The 15815-nt window shown below is 36.0% G+C and overlaps 1 protein-coding gene across 1 annotated transcript; it reads left to right on the top strand.

Moving 5' to 3' along the window:
* Positions 1-3105: 3105 nt before the first annotated feature.
* LOC104410152 (receptor-type tyrosine-protein phosphatase mu-like) lies at positions 3106-15333 on the top strand (the record flags this gene model as incomplete). Its single annotated transcript, XM_010020237.1, has 4 exons — positions 3106-3415; positions 6571-6680; positions 10513-10714; positions 15165-15333. Coding segments are annotated over exons 1-4 (785 nt in total), but the record flags the coding sequence as incomplete, so codon positions are not given.
* Positions 15334-15815: the final 482 nt, after the last annotated feature.

The raw sequence follows: 15815 nt of genomic DNA, 5'->3' as shown, positions 1-15815 counted from the left end.
AGAACTCAGCTATATAGAGCAGATGGGAACTGATATCCTCAGATCTGTAATGAAGTCACATCTGATAAATCAAAGAAGTGTAGTATTGGAAAGAAAACTAAAATAAACAGAATAAGGTAGTGGTACTTCAGGAATTATGTTTATTTGATGAAAGAAATAATAAAGCATCATCTGTTCCACTAACCATGTCCATTCTGAGAATTTAAAAGTGACGTTGAGAACACAAAATAGATTATTTGTACAGGCCTGTATCTTCAGATGCTCTTTCATGGACAAACCTCTTTGGAATATTCAACCTTACTTTCTGAGTGGACATCCCGCATAAACCAGCAGTTATCCCACCTGATGCTTCATAGAGGGACTTGCTTTAATGACTTCCTCTGCTGTGTCCCAGAGGGTTCTTTTTATATTCTAACTCTCCCTTTCTTTCCACTCCATGCTGTCATTGAGTTGTTGACACACTACACTTACCCCATGAAGGGGTCATTAGGGCCCTATCAGTTCCATAAACTCTTAATGAATGGTAAGAAAAACAGGTATGAGCTGCATAGTTTTCTGATACTACAGATTACAGAAGCAAGACAGGAACCAAAGCAACCAGGGTATTTCCTGTGTCTGATGAGCTTTATCCTGTGAATATCAAGAAAAGCTGTATTGTCTCCATCTTTACAATCTAATTTCTTTTTTCCCTGGTCTGTTTTGTTAGAAGTAAAAATGTATCTGTCATTCTCATAGCAATGACTGCAAGATTTAACTAGAGGGCTAACATACTTTTTGTTAAGGTGACATGACATAAGAATATCTTCATCCTGGGCAAAAATCTGGGATAGGTTTTGATCCATTAACTTTTTTTTTTTGCACAGCTTAGAAACACTCAGTTACAGTTTTAAAATGTTACAAATTAGTTTTATGTCTCTAATAAAATGATTTCTCAGCTCCTCTGTGAATTTTCTGATGTGCCTACTCTGGAAGTAAGCAGGCTGTTCCATGTTCTTGCAGCTAGGAGCTTTGTTCAGCTGCTTAATGTTGTATGTCAGGGTCACCCCGATTTTGTTGATTTTCTAGTCCTATTTAGCCCAATCACATAGCAGTACAGTTACACAATACCCACCAAATATTCTTTGCTATTCACAGTCTCACCTACATGAAGGAATGCTTAGAAGCTGACAGGAAACAAAATAAAAAATTAGTTTCCTTCTATTTTTTTTTCATTTTATTTATGCCTGAATTATGCAGAAGTAAATGCTTAAAGAAGACATGAAACTCCTAGGACTTGCTAGTCTTTGAGGTTTGCCCTCATTAATCTTAATTGTTGTAGCAGTAGAAAATGTCTCAAACACCAGGATTCTTAGCTAGGGTATCTGTATGTGGAAGCAGGTAAATGGTTCTATAGTGTTTATCCTTGGTAAGTATATTTTCACCAGTCAGTCACTGGAAAGGAGACTAGGATTAGATCTGTTATTGAATTTGTTTTACATTGCCATTTTGTCACAGATTGTCAAATATTCTATGTATGTTGGTGATCAACACTGTTGGGTAGTGGCAATTAAAAACAAAAAAACAAAAAAAAAGGAAAAAGAAAAAAGAAGCTGGAGGATTTGAAAGGAGAAAAAATACCGTGCTTTGTAGATGTTAGAGAGAACGAGCAATTTCTTAACACCTTTTCTTCAAGGAGTTAAGATGAATAACATCTTTGAACAAATATTTCAAGCATGCAGGGATTTTATTAAAAAGTAGAAAGATGAAATCCTGTGTAAATTGTTTAGAACATTCCTAGTGAAGACATGTTGATTAATAAACATAAAAGAGGGAAGATGCATATTAATTTGTTTACGTGTAAGAGGCTTTTAGCTCATTAAAACTCTTCTAAGTATTTAACTAGTGAAGTAGTGGATAAAACCAGACATTGTCTTTAATCTTGCTGAGGGCTCCAATATGAAAAAACCCAGATTATTGCTAAATATGTATAATAGTTCTATTAATGGCAGTGTTTTGAAAACGTGGGAGGGTGCGTCAACTCAGTGGTTTTGCTGTAATATGCTGGAAGTTTGGTTTCACTTTTCTGTCTCAATTGCTGGGACCAGTAGGACTGAATGTAGACGAGGCCCTCAGTGGCATGGTTTAGTGGGGGACTTGGCAGTCCTGGGGTAAAGGTTGGACTTGATGAGCTTAATGGTCTTTTACAACCTAGCTGATTCTATGACTGTATGAAGAAAATTTAACTACATCAATGACAGTCTTTGATTTTCATATATAAATAGCCACAAGTTCTTGGGTATGATTTTGTTAGATGTGATTTATGGCTGGTTATCAACTGAGAGATCACCAGGAAAACAGATGCAATATTGTATCAGCTGATGTGCCTCTTGTCTGTTTCTTTTTATTCTTTGCTAAACAACTATGACAAACTGAGGTATTTGCACTGTTTATTTTAGACTGGGAGGGGGAAGCTATTAACAGGTAATGTTTATGGGGAAAGAACCCTATGGACTATTTTAAAGGAATTGAAATATTAACTTTATGTCCTGGCCAAATAGAGATTGAGTAAATGCATTCAGTCTAACTTAAAAACAATTGAATAAGAAATAGCTGAAGAACCACTTAACACTTTTACTTTGTATAAACAGTCCTGGGAGAAAATCACCATGTATTTGCAAGTTTTCCCTAAAAATTAATTTTTCTTTTTAGATACTTGCTTTGTGAAGGGCTTTTCTTTAAAAGTCTTAATGCAAATTAATTTCTAAAAAAAAAAATTGGATGTATTTTTTTTGTGCAAGCAACAGATAGGTAAAAAAATAAGCATCATTTAAACTCTATCATGCACTTTGAGTTAAAGCATAAAAACTTTCTGGTACTTTGTTTGCTCTTCGTTTTTCATCAAAGACACTTTTCTGTCCCTTTCTCACATTTTGTTTGGGTTTTTTTTCCTCTGATTTTTCAGAGGTCTATGCTTTCATTTCATTGTCATTTGCACTACAAGAGATAAAGCAGTGAATTTCTGTTTCTGCTTATATGTCATATTTATGGAAATGTACAACTTACTAGTCTTGTTACTACTATCATGTAAATAAATAATCATACTGCAATTATGTTGGTAATTTTGCAGATCCAATGCGAGGGCCACGAAAACTAGAGGTTATGGAGATCAAATCTAGACAAATCACCATTTGCTGGGAACCATTTGGATATAATGTCACACGTTGCCATCGATACAACCTCACAGTCCATTACCGTTACCAGGCTGGAGGACAAGAGCAAGTGAGAGAAGAAGTAAGCTGGGATACAGAAAGTTCACATCCCCAGCACACAATTACTAATCTCTCACCATACACAAATGTCAGCATCAAATTAGTGCTAATGAATCCTGAAGGACGAAAAGAAAGCCAGGAACTTGTAGTACAAACTGATGAAGATGGTGAGTTTTGTATTTACAAATACTTACACATGCGTACTGCCTGATAGTCAATACACTTTTCTGTGTAAATGCACGGTCTACTTTCACTAACTCTGTAACAAATTTCCTACCAACTTTGCCAATTTTAAGGTATTAAAGGGTCCATTGAATGTGTTATAATGGTCTTTTACGTAACTTAAAACATCACACATAATTTAGTAATTTCTTCATTAAACTCATAACTTGTGCTTGAACTGTCTTCTGCCTATTAAAAGTTCCAGTATCATTTTGAAGAAATTTCAGGTGATTGTCCACAGTATCTTCATGTAAGTTTTCCTACAGAACAATGTGTTCAACATTAAATATTTGTTCTTGATTTGTGGTTTCAATTTTTTCTCTAGCTTTGGCTTTCCAACCACTGGACACTGTTAGTTGCTTATTCAGACAATATATTCCATATACAGACATTGAAATATATATATATTCCCTTCCTTTTAGGAATTTTCAGCTAATATGGGGGTTTCAGATCTCATTTTTTAATTTTGAGCAATAATGTAATTTATGAGTGTCTTTTTCCAAAAAAACATGGACAACAGAATTGGCAGCTGTGTCTCCGTAACGTTCTAGTAATATTTCATGGTAAGATTATGCCGTCCTCCTAAGTCCTCCATGATGTTATTGTGATTATACTTGCAGAGAGTTTACTGGAATTCTGTTAGCTATGATACCAAAATGTGATTCCTCGTTGAATTGGTCAGGCAGCAAGAATCAGTTTCACCTTTCCAGAGCACTCCGTAGTGCCCTCTACAAGTGCACCCAAGTTTTTTGACCTTGCTTTTAACTATTTTAAAATGCATACTGTTCAAAGACCTTTTCAAATGACTGGTGTTGCTTTATGTAACCAATCTGTCCTCCTTCCAGTTTTGTCATCTGCAATCTGAATAGGAATGGCTTTGTATTTTCTTCCAGATCAGTGATAGGTTTACGGCAAACATATTGGAAAGATTTCTAGAAAAAAAATCAGCAATGATGAGTTCCTTTTATAACAAATACTTGAAGTCTGTCATTTAAACCTGTTAAATCATTCAACATATGTTGTCTTGGTTTTGTGTACTACTAATTTCTAATCAAAATATATGAGGGAATAAATTAAACAATTTAGGAATGTACAGCTGCTATTGCAAAGGATTTGACAAAGCATAGCTAACAAAACATTGTTTAATTAGAATTAATTCTGCTGTCATCCTCTAATTTTGATTTAGTTCAACTGTAGGATGACAAAGCTAACGGCCTTATTCTTATCTGGGCTGTTCATGTATTTTCTGTAGAATTTTGCATAACATGTTCTTATTCCTGGCCCTCTGGAACTTTATATTATTCCAAGACCTATTAAGAACCAGCACCAGTGCTTGAGAGAATACCTTGGACAAAAATGACAACTTTTTGTATACTCTAAGGTTATGTACCTTTCCTCCAGTAAGGTACATAAATCTGGATGTAAGACAACAGAGTATACCGACCCAAATAACCATCATAATTTTTCAACTCACACAATCATGGAGATTGCAAGGGACCTCCAGAGCTCATTTAGTCCAACCTTTTTCTCAGAGCAAATCAAGTGAGAGCAGATTGCTTGAGGTTTTGTGCAGTTGAGTTCTGAGCCTCTCCAGAGGTGGATATCCCACAACCTCTCTAGGTAACCTCTGCCAGTGTTTGACCTCGTGTTTCTCATAGCAGAACTGCTCAGACTTCATGGCCTTCAGATAATTTTAGAGACTTACCACAGTGTTTTGTTATACCTTCAACATACTTACACTGTATTTAATGCCTCTCCCTTTACACATAAATCATTAGCCCCATGATTCCATTTGAATTTTGCCAGTTCTTTGCTACTTGGAAGCAAAGTTTAGTGCCCAGACTTAACGTTGCCCTAAAGGCGTAATCTTACTGGTCCGTACAAGACTGGTAAGCCACTTCAAAAACCATCACCTGTGCCCTTGGAGCTTCCCTGTGGTAGAGCAAGAGACTCTATGGAGAGCTATGGAGAGACGATTATGAAGTTAAACTATGTAAACTCCCAGACCAACAACATGGAGCAGTAGGAGGAGGATACTGCTCTACCAGACCTAGTGATGGGAAGGAGTCACCAGTTGTCTTGTTTGCAGATCTTCCTATTTAACCATTTGAGTAAATCTCAGTAAGGGGTCTGAGAAGGTATTTCAACCACTGTAGCAAGTAGTTTCCACCTTCTTTCTCTAGCGTGTGGAAAATGTTAAGTGCATGTTCTTACTGTATTTTCACGCAGTTTGTGGAAGAGTGCTAACCCATCGATGCCTGTTGCCTCACAACAGTCCTGTGTGCATTTTTCAGGATTTTCTTTTCACATTCCATTGCAACTGTTGTTACAAAAATAAGATTGCAAATACGTGTCCATGTGCTGTTTACACATCTTCTCTGAAAACTGTATTGAGGTTGGCTGAGGGATAAGGAGATTGTTGCAGAACAAACAGTAACAGAAACGGATATCTGACAGTGATCTGACAGCCCTGACTCTTCAGAGCTCATTCTCATAAATTAAGAGACTTTTAAGAAAAATGAATAATGTTAGGTTTTTGGTTTGGGTGCTTTGTATTTTCCTTACATTCACCCTGTTGTAGGCCTTTGGGTCTAATGTCAGTGAGCATTACTGTTCTGTTCAACATGTGGCTCATCTTTCCAAGCTAACCATTCCAGTTCAGTCTGTTGAAACTGTACCTTGTTACTTCAATACTTGTCCATTTTTATATATGAATGTTTGCTATGTTGTTCACTGTGGGACAGTAACACTGTTGATAAGTAAGTATCACGAGTAGATTTTATTTACAGGAATTTATATTTGAGATATTGCCTAATTCCTTATAAAACACTAATTTGTCCTTTTCTTTCATCAGTAGTGTTTTATGGGAAAAGTGTGATGCTCACTAATTCCTTCTTACGCTGAAGGTGACACAGGTTTCCTTTACAGCATAGTCTTGTTAAATTAATCATTCTCCTCCTGAGCTGTCCTGGCCTTTGCTTCAGTCTTGGGGAAATAATAATGGGACAGGTTTTATGCCTCAACAGCCCAAATATTAAGCAGAGTTTCTCCTTCTGAAATTTTTCTCAAAAGATCTTTTTTTCCTCTTTTTATCCATTAGTGCCAAGTGCTGTGCCACTTGAATCCATTCAAGGGAGCACCTTTGAAGAGAAGATTTTTCTTCAGTGGAGAGAGCCAGCGCAAACATATGGTGTAATTACTCTGTATGAGGTACCTAGCAATTTCCCATGTTTAAATTTTTATGTATAGTTTTGCTTTCAAAAGTGCATAATTTGTAAGAAATTCTTTTTTTTTTTTTTTATTTTTTACAGTTTATGTAAAATGAATCTTCTTTTTGAAGATAGTACCAGTTACAAAGTAATAAAATCACATACATAATGTAGGAGTGAATTATGCAGGAAGCAAAATGTCCCTGGGTTATCAGCTTTAAGAAACCTGATATTTTTAGAAGCATGTGATACAGCATTCTACCTAGTAATGTGGATCAAATATTATAAAGATTGAAAGAGAGATCTTAGTGAATTTTTTAAAAAATAGGAGGCATTACACAGTGGTGACAGTCAACATCACATTTAGATAAGACTCATTACAGGGAGCCTATTGTAATAGAAACAAGCAGGCATAATTAAAAAAAAAATCCCCTAACATTTTTTAAATGCAAATTCAACAAATTGTATGTTGTTAGATGTCTAAAAATCACTGCTTTTCCTCATGTAGAACCTCTGCCTGAATACCTTTTAGAAAAATTGACAAAAGACTGCACAGATTAAGCTGTCAGACAGTAATCACTGTTAAGCTTCTTACCTGACCTTACTACAAAATTGGTATTGAAATGCTTTGTTTAAAAAAAAAAACACCTAAATGAGATACTGTGTAAAAGAAAAGTTAAATTGAATGGTAACCTATTGATACTGTTTTGAAAACTACTTTATTGTAAGAGGATAAAATGTTATGAAAAAGTATGAATTGATTTTTTTATAAAGCTAACTACTTTCCAGCTAGTTTAACAGTTGCCTATCTTCAGGGATCAGAATGTTTTAGTTAATATATTAATGTTCTTACTGATGTTAGGCTATAGACACATGCATTGATGAATCATCTTTCTACTTACAAACATGCATGCATGTCTAATTACATTGCTGAGGAGTATATGCTCTGTATACATGCAGTTCATTCTGTAATTTATATACGTACAGAAGTCTATCATCTGTAATGGCAGTTGTGCAGGTGTATTCAGAGATGGAAAAGAATAGGTTGGCCAGACTTTTTAAGGTAGTCAGGACTGTGCAAGTCAAAAGAAACTATCATTCCAACAGTGAACAGAATATTGAAAAGTAAACGCTGATACCTCCTTATACTGGTTGTCTAATACACCTCAAAGCAGAGACTGAGGGAGCAAGGCAAACAGTTAAATCATAAACTTGATTTAATCACTTTTTGAGTAAAAGATGCCAACAGACTGATACAACCAAACTGTCCCTTGTTTTAAAGATGCTGACGTAGTCCAGTCGGGTGAACAGACACATAGTTGCTGAAAGCTTATGTGTCAATACTTTTTCTGCCCTGGTGTTTGCTTATAAGCCTAAAATGTATCACAAAGGTTTTATAAATATGACTGCTAAACTACCCAGAGGCCAGCAAATATACACAGTGATTCCTGGGGACATTTCATCTATTTGAAATGTATACTTGAGGTGAAATATAAAAGTATACTTGAGGCATATTTTAGCTAACTGAAGCAGGTGACAGGGTAAGATCCAGACAAGTTAGATGAAATTTATGTACCTGTGGTTTATAGATAGGTTTAGACTATTCATGATGTCTCAGTAGGCACCTCTCTGGCTGATCATTGTGCTGTCAAGGTAGTGGATCCAGGACAGCTCCAAATAATCTAAGCTTGAGAAGTGAGCTGTCTTAACTCCTGCCTATGACTTGTTGTGTGTACATCAAATATTCTGATCTGAAAAGCACAGCCACTTAAGATGCTCTTGCACAAACATGTCGTATTTGGTATGTTCATGAAAACTACAGTGCCCTTGGCATTCACCTTTCAGAGAATGGTCTATCAGATGAGCACTAACCTAGTGGTGCCAGGCATTTGCTTTTAGGGCCTGAAGGAGACAGTCTTTTAATAAATGTGGCTATCACATATATTAGAAGTTTGTTAAAATATCAAATATTAAAGTATTCATTGCTATTGTGAAATTATGTGCAAATCTAATTATTTTACCAATATTTAAAGAACAAAGCCTTTAGATGAAGAAATGACATAATGACAAATTATACCATTTTGCTCCTCTAGCACCAGTACAGATCCACAGTTGTAGGAATAAAGCGATTAGTTCTTTGGGCAAGGTTCCATCTCAATTTGATAAAAATAGTCAGGATGCAGTAAGAAAATGACCCTTGTGCCCGTTTTGTTCATCCATCATTCCAGAACATCAGCTCTCAGCTATCTAATAACTAAATGCTGCAGAAAAATTCTAAGAATCTAACATAGACTGTGGAGTCTCCAATAGCCTGGTATTATTTTGAGTAAAACTTAAGTGAGATTTTGGAAATTCCAGTTAAGAATCTTAGAAATACAGAAAACAGAGTTAAAGGGAGCTGAAAGACATCTTTTAGTTCACGTATCTGCAGCAAAACAGGATCAACTGTGTATAAAACATAGTTGTGATGCAGTTGTTCAACCTGTCTTTTAAAATCTCTAAAGAAAGTTCTGAGCCACTCTCCCACAAGCAGACATAACATCAGTTGTCATCAGAAAGGGAGATTATTTTGGGCAATATGGAACCTTTATTTCTTTACTGATAAAAGTTCAAATATTTGGTAATGTAATATTCTGTCATAATTAGGAGAGTTAGTTGAGCCATTTTTAAGGCACTTGCAGTGCAGTTTATGGATGAGGAGTTGTAGACAATCTGCCTATATCTACTGAAATAATGTTGGGGTTTATCTAGGTGGTATCAAAGTTTTTATTACTAATTTTCAGCACTTTATTGGTGTTATGTTAGATGGGTCATATAAAAATCAATTTTCATTAAGTCAGAGGTTCTAGGAAATTGCAAGTGTTTAAGGTGTGTAATTCCAACACTTAGATATTTCTATGTACTGTCTTACATGTGTTATTAATTATAATGATATTGAATAAATATACCTAAAGGAGTGTCAGTTATCACTTTGTATAATAAAAGTGTTTGGAATTATTTGCATAGAAATGAAACTTTAAAAAGGAGGGATAAATCATTTTTACTTTTTTAATGGATTTCTTATTTTTAAATTCTCATTACAGTGCATAGAAATTAGTAATTAATAGAAGAAATCTGTATCAAATTTTACTGTGAACTTATATTAACATTTCTAATGAAAACTGAAAATGCTGTTTGAATCAGAGAAGGAGCTGAGGATACAATGTACACTCTGCATATATTACTTAACATTTTATCTTGCCTTTCCTCCAAATGAGTATCTGACCTAGGTACAATGTAATAACCTGAAAAATTCCAAATTAGCAATTACAATAGCTAAGCTTCAGACTAAAATAGAAGCTTTACCCACTTCCTGAAAAGTTTGCCTTAAGCTGCCCTTATCATCCTTTACAGATAATGTTATTCAAAGCAAAGTGTAATTATACTGAGGTCAGCTGGAACTGGGGGCTACACCTTCTGTTATTCGCTTATCTGTTTACCTGGTTGTTTTGGTTTTCCTGTTGTTAATGATTGAAACCAACAGGAAGATGAATTCAAAAAATGACACTGTTAAAGCCAGCATCTTGAAGGAATTAATGTAAGCCTTAGCCCATCCTTTAGAGTTGTAATCTAGCTGCCGCTAAGTCTCTGTATCTATAAAAGTAATAACTCATACCAGTTACAGCTGAATTTCTGTGTCCCTTCATGGGATTTGGAATTTGAAGAGTATAAGAGAATAAGATAGCTTGTCATGAAATGTCTGACAGCGCATACATCTGAACGGTTTACTGGATAAAGATGCAATCTCTGTCCATCTGTTCAAGGTAGTTTATAACTTTCTTATTCTTTTGCAGATCACCTACAAAGCAGTCAGTTCCTTTGACCCAGAAATAGATTTGTCCAATCAAAGTGGACGAGTCTCAAAGCTGGGAAATGAAACGCACTATCTCTTTTTTGGACTGTATCCTGGCACTACCTACTCTTTCACCATTAGAGCCAGCACAGCTAAGGGCTTTGGACCTCCAATCACAAATCAGTTCACCACTAAAATATCAGGTACTCGATTAAAGACTATTATAATTTGCTTATGATAATATCACGGGTAATTCTTTTGTTGTTTACTTCCTCTTTAGGATTTAACAAGCAGCAAATTGAAGAAGTAAAATACATGTTCAGACCTGAAGATGGCAAAATGACGTGTATTAACATATTTGAAAAACTTCCAAGTGCTTAAATATCAGCTAGTACTTTGAAATTCCTGTTCACAAGTGTAACTTATGACCCAAGAAACCCTATGAATTATGTGCCTGCAGTCAGTGCCAGCTGCTGTTGCAACATTTAGCATAGGGTTTTTTGGACATGAGGATGAAGGTTTCATTCAGAGCTTAGTCAGCCTTGACATGATTCTAAATTAGTACAGTAACGGTGCTGGAAAATCTCTTCAATGATCCATGAACAATTGAGAGTAGAGCAGAAATACTGTATGTCTAGCACTCACTTAGAAAGTGTAGCTAGCTGCCGTCTGAGTATGTTCCTAGCAGGCGTGTGGACTGAAGTGGATATGAAACTGTATTAGACAAGAACATCAGGACTACTGGTTTTCAAATAGCAGCAGCATGACATTGTCACTTCTGTAAATCCACCAGCAATGTTTTAAAGCCCTCCCAGAGGCAGAGGAACACTTCATTTCTCTAGCTCATGGGACGCAATACTATTACGTCCTCTAAAATGCTTATGTAATTGATGACAAAATGTTTTGCAAAGTTTCAGTTGAAATCCTTTTACTCTTCACTTCTCTACAGTCTTCTTGGGAATTAAACTGACAGTTGAACTATGGCCCCTTAATAATATTTATAGAAAATTGCCTTATCTATTTGTGGTAAACTGTGCTTTTCAGAAAAGATAGAGGAAAGCATTTGGGTGCAACATCTTGTTTCTCTTTTGCTCTCATTCTGTGTGCTTGTCCACATCACTCGTTTACTGTCCTCACTGGAATGAAAACAAGTAACAAGTGTTAATCAGAGATAGAGCAATTTATTTTTTCTTATTATAGGAAAGGGCAGTTAATGCAAGGTGGAAATTATTGCCAATACAGAAGTTAGTTGGTAATTTTCAAGTTACAAAATAATTCTTTATAGGAAGTCTTAACATAATTAACAGTGATCAGTAAAGATGGGATTAATTTTTCATCCCCTTTCCTATACTGAGCAAAATCTCTCTCTGTCAGAAATCAATTTCTGACACACCAAGACTTGATAGGAGTTAAGATAGCAGAATCATCTCGTATTACAATGAGGAAGGAAGGAAGGAGACTATTGAGAATGGATGATAATCTGAACATTTGGGAATAGTTCTGGATCTTAAATTTTTGTTCTTTTCTAAATTTTATATGTCCCCAACTAAAACTCAATGGTGCAAACAGACATTTCAGGCATGTTTGGGAATGAGGATAACCTCCAGGTTACCATGTGGCAAGGTTTTGCAAGCTATCTTGTCTGCAGCCCACTCTCTCATTATTTCGTGTTAGTTACTTCACTAACAGGGAATGTTTATGACTTGTCCATGGGTAGTTAAAGCCAGTCTCCTGGGGAATTTAAAATAGAAGCAGAATGCGTGTATTTCTTAGTCTCACTGAAAAATCACAACTGAAATTTTAGCTGTTGAATATGGTATCCTCTTTGCAGTGCTGTTGGCCTGTGATCTCATTGTTTTCCTGTAAAGCTTTGAGGCTCTTGATGTGGCCAGTGCTCTCCATTTTGGAAAGATGTGAAACAAGACCACTGAACATTTATGAATTAAAGGGTTTGCTATTTATTAGAACAGATGAGGTGGCAACAGTGCATTCAGACCAATTTCTAGATTGAGTCATTGCATTTTACTTTGTCTAACTCCAGACTGTATTTTCATTTGTATAAGATACTCTTAATTTCCTGTCTTAAGTGTTTGAATAGTACTATTCAGTACTGTAAATAGTTGGCATATTTCATTCTGCAGTTGTGTGATTGGCATTGATGGATGAAGTGATCTGTGTGTAAATATGTATTACCAAAAGCAGAGGTGGTAGCAGTGCATGCTATCAGAAATGATGGGCACTCCATTAGAAGACTGTTTTCTGTTGCATGTAACTTTGTGAAGTCAGCAGTGTGGGCTGAAGTTTTGTATGCTGCCTTTCATACTAAGAAGAATTTCATCCATCTGAGAAACGTGGCTGACATTGTGAAAAATTCTGGTGACTGATACATTACTGAAGTGCTTCCAAACTGGGATTTAAATATTTAGCAAGAAGAGGGACATTAACCTTGACCATCACTCTGAAAATCTGTCTAGATTTGGGCAATTTGTAATTGTTACAGTTTGCACATAAATGGTGGAAAGTTTCAGAATTGGGCAGCAAATATTACCATAGATACCATACTTACTGAATAGATTTAAGTTCTCCCAGCTTTGAGAGCCTTGCCTGTGTGTTCATCAACTCAGTGTGGCCCAACACAGATAGTCTATAAGGGCGTTACCTTTTAGTGCATCTGAGCTTTCTGCTGCCAAAGACGAGGGCATGCAGTTGCAAAAACTGAGGACAGGAAAAATATCTCCTGTTTTCTCTGCTCCTTCTTTACATGTGGGCAGTGTGGAGGAGGAATAGTCCTAACCTAGCAGGAGAAAAGTGGAAGAACAGATAATGTCCAAGTATATGTGGTGAAGAGAAAACAGCCAGGACTAAAAAGTGGGATTTGGAGAACCACAACTCATACTCTGGACAGGAAGACAGTTTTGGTGGAGAGACACTAAGATTGATTTGGAGTGCAAGTAGGGACCTAGGAGACATAAATTAGGAAGATTACAGGACTTGTTAAAATGTGCGCAGGAGACCAAAGGCAAGAAGTGACACTTGCAGTGTTCCAAAAACATTAAGAGTCCACACAGCTTTTTGGAGGTGCACTTACTCTGTGGTTCCCTTATTTTCTTCAGGATGGCCAACTTGAAAATGGGGCATTGTGTGAACAAATTCTGGATATTCAAAACTGCAAAACTGAAATATGTGAAAATTGTGTCTGAATCTTTAAAGTACTGTATAATATACCATTAAGCTTCTCAAAGTGGGTACCCAATTTACTTAAAATGATTAGTCTAAATGTTTGTACCTTATATCCAGGATTGCAAGCAGAATAAAACCCTCTCATCTTACAAGGACGTTTTTGAACATTAATTTTTATATTTGTAAAGCATTTCAAGACTGGTGAATATCAATGAAAAGCAGTGAAAGTGTTGTTAATGTTTTCACGGCATACTTGGATATGTAAGGCAATATGGATAATGGAGAGAGTTCATATGCCTTTCAAGTAGATGCAGCTACTGCTGGGAAAGTGAAAAAGACTGGAAAATACACTTGAAAGAAAGACTCATGTTGTTGCAGCTATTTAATTTGCTATAGGGGCCCACAGGTTGCTATGTGTATGCGGAGCATACTTTAAGTGACTTCTTCAGTATGGTACACAAAATATCCAGTGGCTGGAAGATTAAGCTAAACAAATTGAGATGCCAAATAGGTCTCCATATTCATCATGGACTATAATTAACCATTGGAAGAACCTGCTAAAAAAAAAGATCTTGTCCTCTGCCAAATGTATTTTCTTTTTCAGCATGAATTAGTTTAGGGAAGTTCACTGCCCAGCATTATTCTTGTGGTCAGAAAAGATCATTGCAATGACAGCTTTTTGCTGCTGTAGCTTTTTAATCTGTTAATTGTGTATCATCATTAACAACTGGACTCTAAGGATACAACAGGCTGCTAAACAACCAATTAAGCAAGCAGCCTTCCATCCAATATGATGATAAAATGTGACTAGACGATAGCACTGAAAAAAGTAGCAACAGTAAAAGACAATAACTGAGGCATCGTTTGGTTTTATCCCAACTGTAATTCCTTAATGAAGACATAGTTTGCAAAACTACCATTGAGTATGGCTTCAAACGAAGATACACTCTCATGGTGGTAATCCTGCTTCATTATTGTAAATTATGTCTGTGGTGGGTAATGGGCCCAGGACAGTTACAGCACTAGTTAAAATTCCAGGCATGACAAATTCTGAGAGTGCATCCCGATACAACTGACATACTGAGAAAGCTGGGCTCTCTTTCAAAAACTACAGTCACTTCAGCATGCACATTCGCAGATGCTCTTCTTGAGATAACTTTTCTGTTTCCAAGTCGTGGACTTTCAATACTTACTGCAAACTTACTCCTACTAGTGTCTGTTTCCTGTCTTGAAATTGGCAGTGAGACAAAATTTCTTTGTTTGGTTTTTCTTTTTTTCTCCTCCCCACCTCCTCGAAGTTATTTAACAGTGGTCTCACACTTGTGTTGTAAACAGAAAGCATCTTAGGCCTATAATATGGTCATTGTATTTGAAGAAGTCTTTAAAATCACCTATTCAAATAAAGATACAGCTCTTGAAAGAAGAAATACAGGAATAATAATTATTTCTGCCTCTTTTCTTTTCTTATTCTAGCACCCTCTATGCCACCATATGAACTTGAAACACCTTTGAATCAAACTGACAGTACTGTGACAGTCTTGCTGAAACCTGCACAGAGTAGAGGCGCTCCTGTCAGGTACTGGTGGAAAAATCTTTTTAAAATTAAAACCAAATTGATTAATTTCTTGAACATGTTTTCTGGGTTTTTTCTACACAGCAATCAGTGTCTAAATTCATGTCTGTATTAGCTCTAATTAAATTAAATAGCTAAAGAAAATGAAGCTGCTTTGATGTTGAGTGTTCATGTATTGTTTAAAGGATTTGATCCAGATGCAAGTGGCTTATTCTTTGAAGATAAGGAACAAAGTCATAGTTCTGTTGTGTGAGTGGCTTCTTTAAGGTAATTGCTTACTGCAGTGTTATAAGTTCAAGGGCATATCATATATTTTATGCTGAGCTACTGTCTTTAATATTCAGTCTTCTTGTTTACTTCACAGATTTAAGATAATAAACTCCTAGTAAGTTAGCCCGTTTAAACAATATGTACTGTAACATTCATAAAGTATTTACATTTAATTGACCATGATAGCAGAAATAGGGGAAAAAAGAATCAACCTGGAAAACCAGTAGCTTGGGTTCTCTAGCGTTATATGGTACCTGTTAATGAATTTCCAATTTGCAGAG

This window comes from Nestor notabilis, unplaced genomic scaffold, assembly GCF_000696875.1.
Source record: "Nestor notabilis isolate BGI_N333 unplaced genomic scaffold, ASM69687v1 scaffold33578, whole genome shotgun sequence".
Taxonomy (NCBI): Eukaryota; Metazoa; Chordata; class Aves; order Psittaciformes; family Psittacidae; genus Nestor; species Nestor notabilis.
This window is presented reverse-complemented; position numbering and strand designations above follow the sequence as displayed.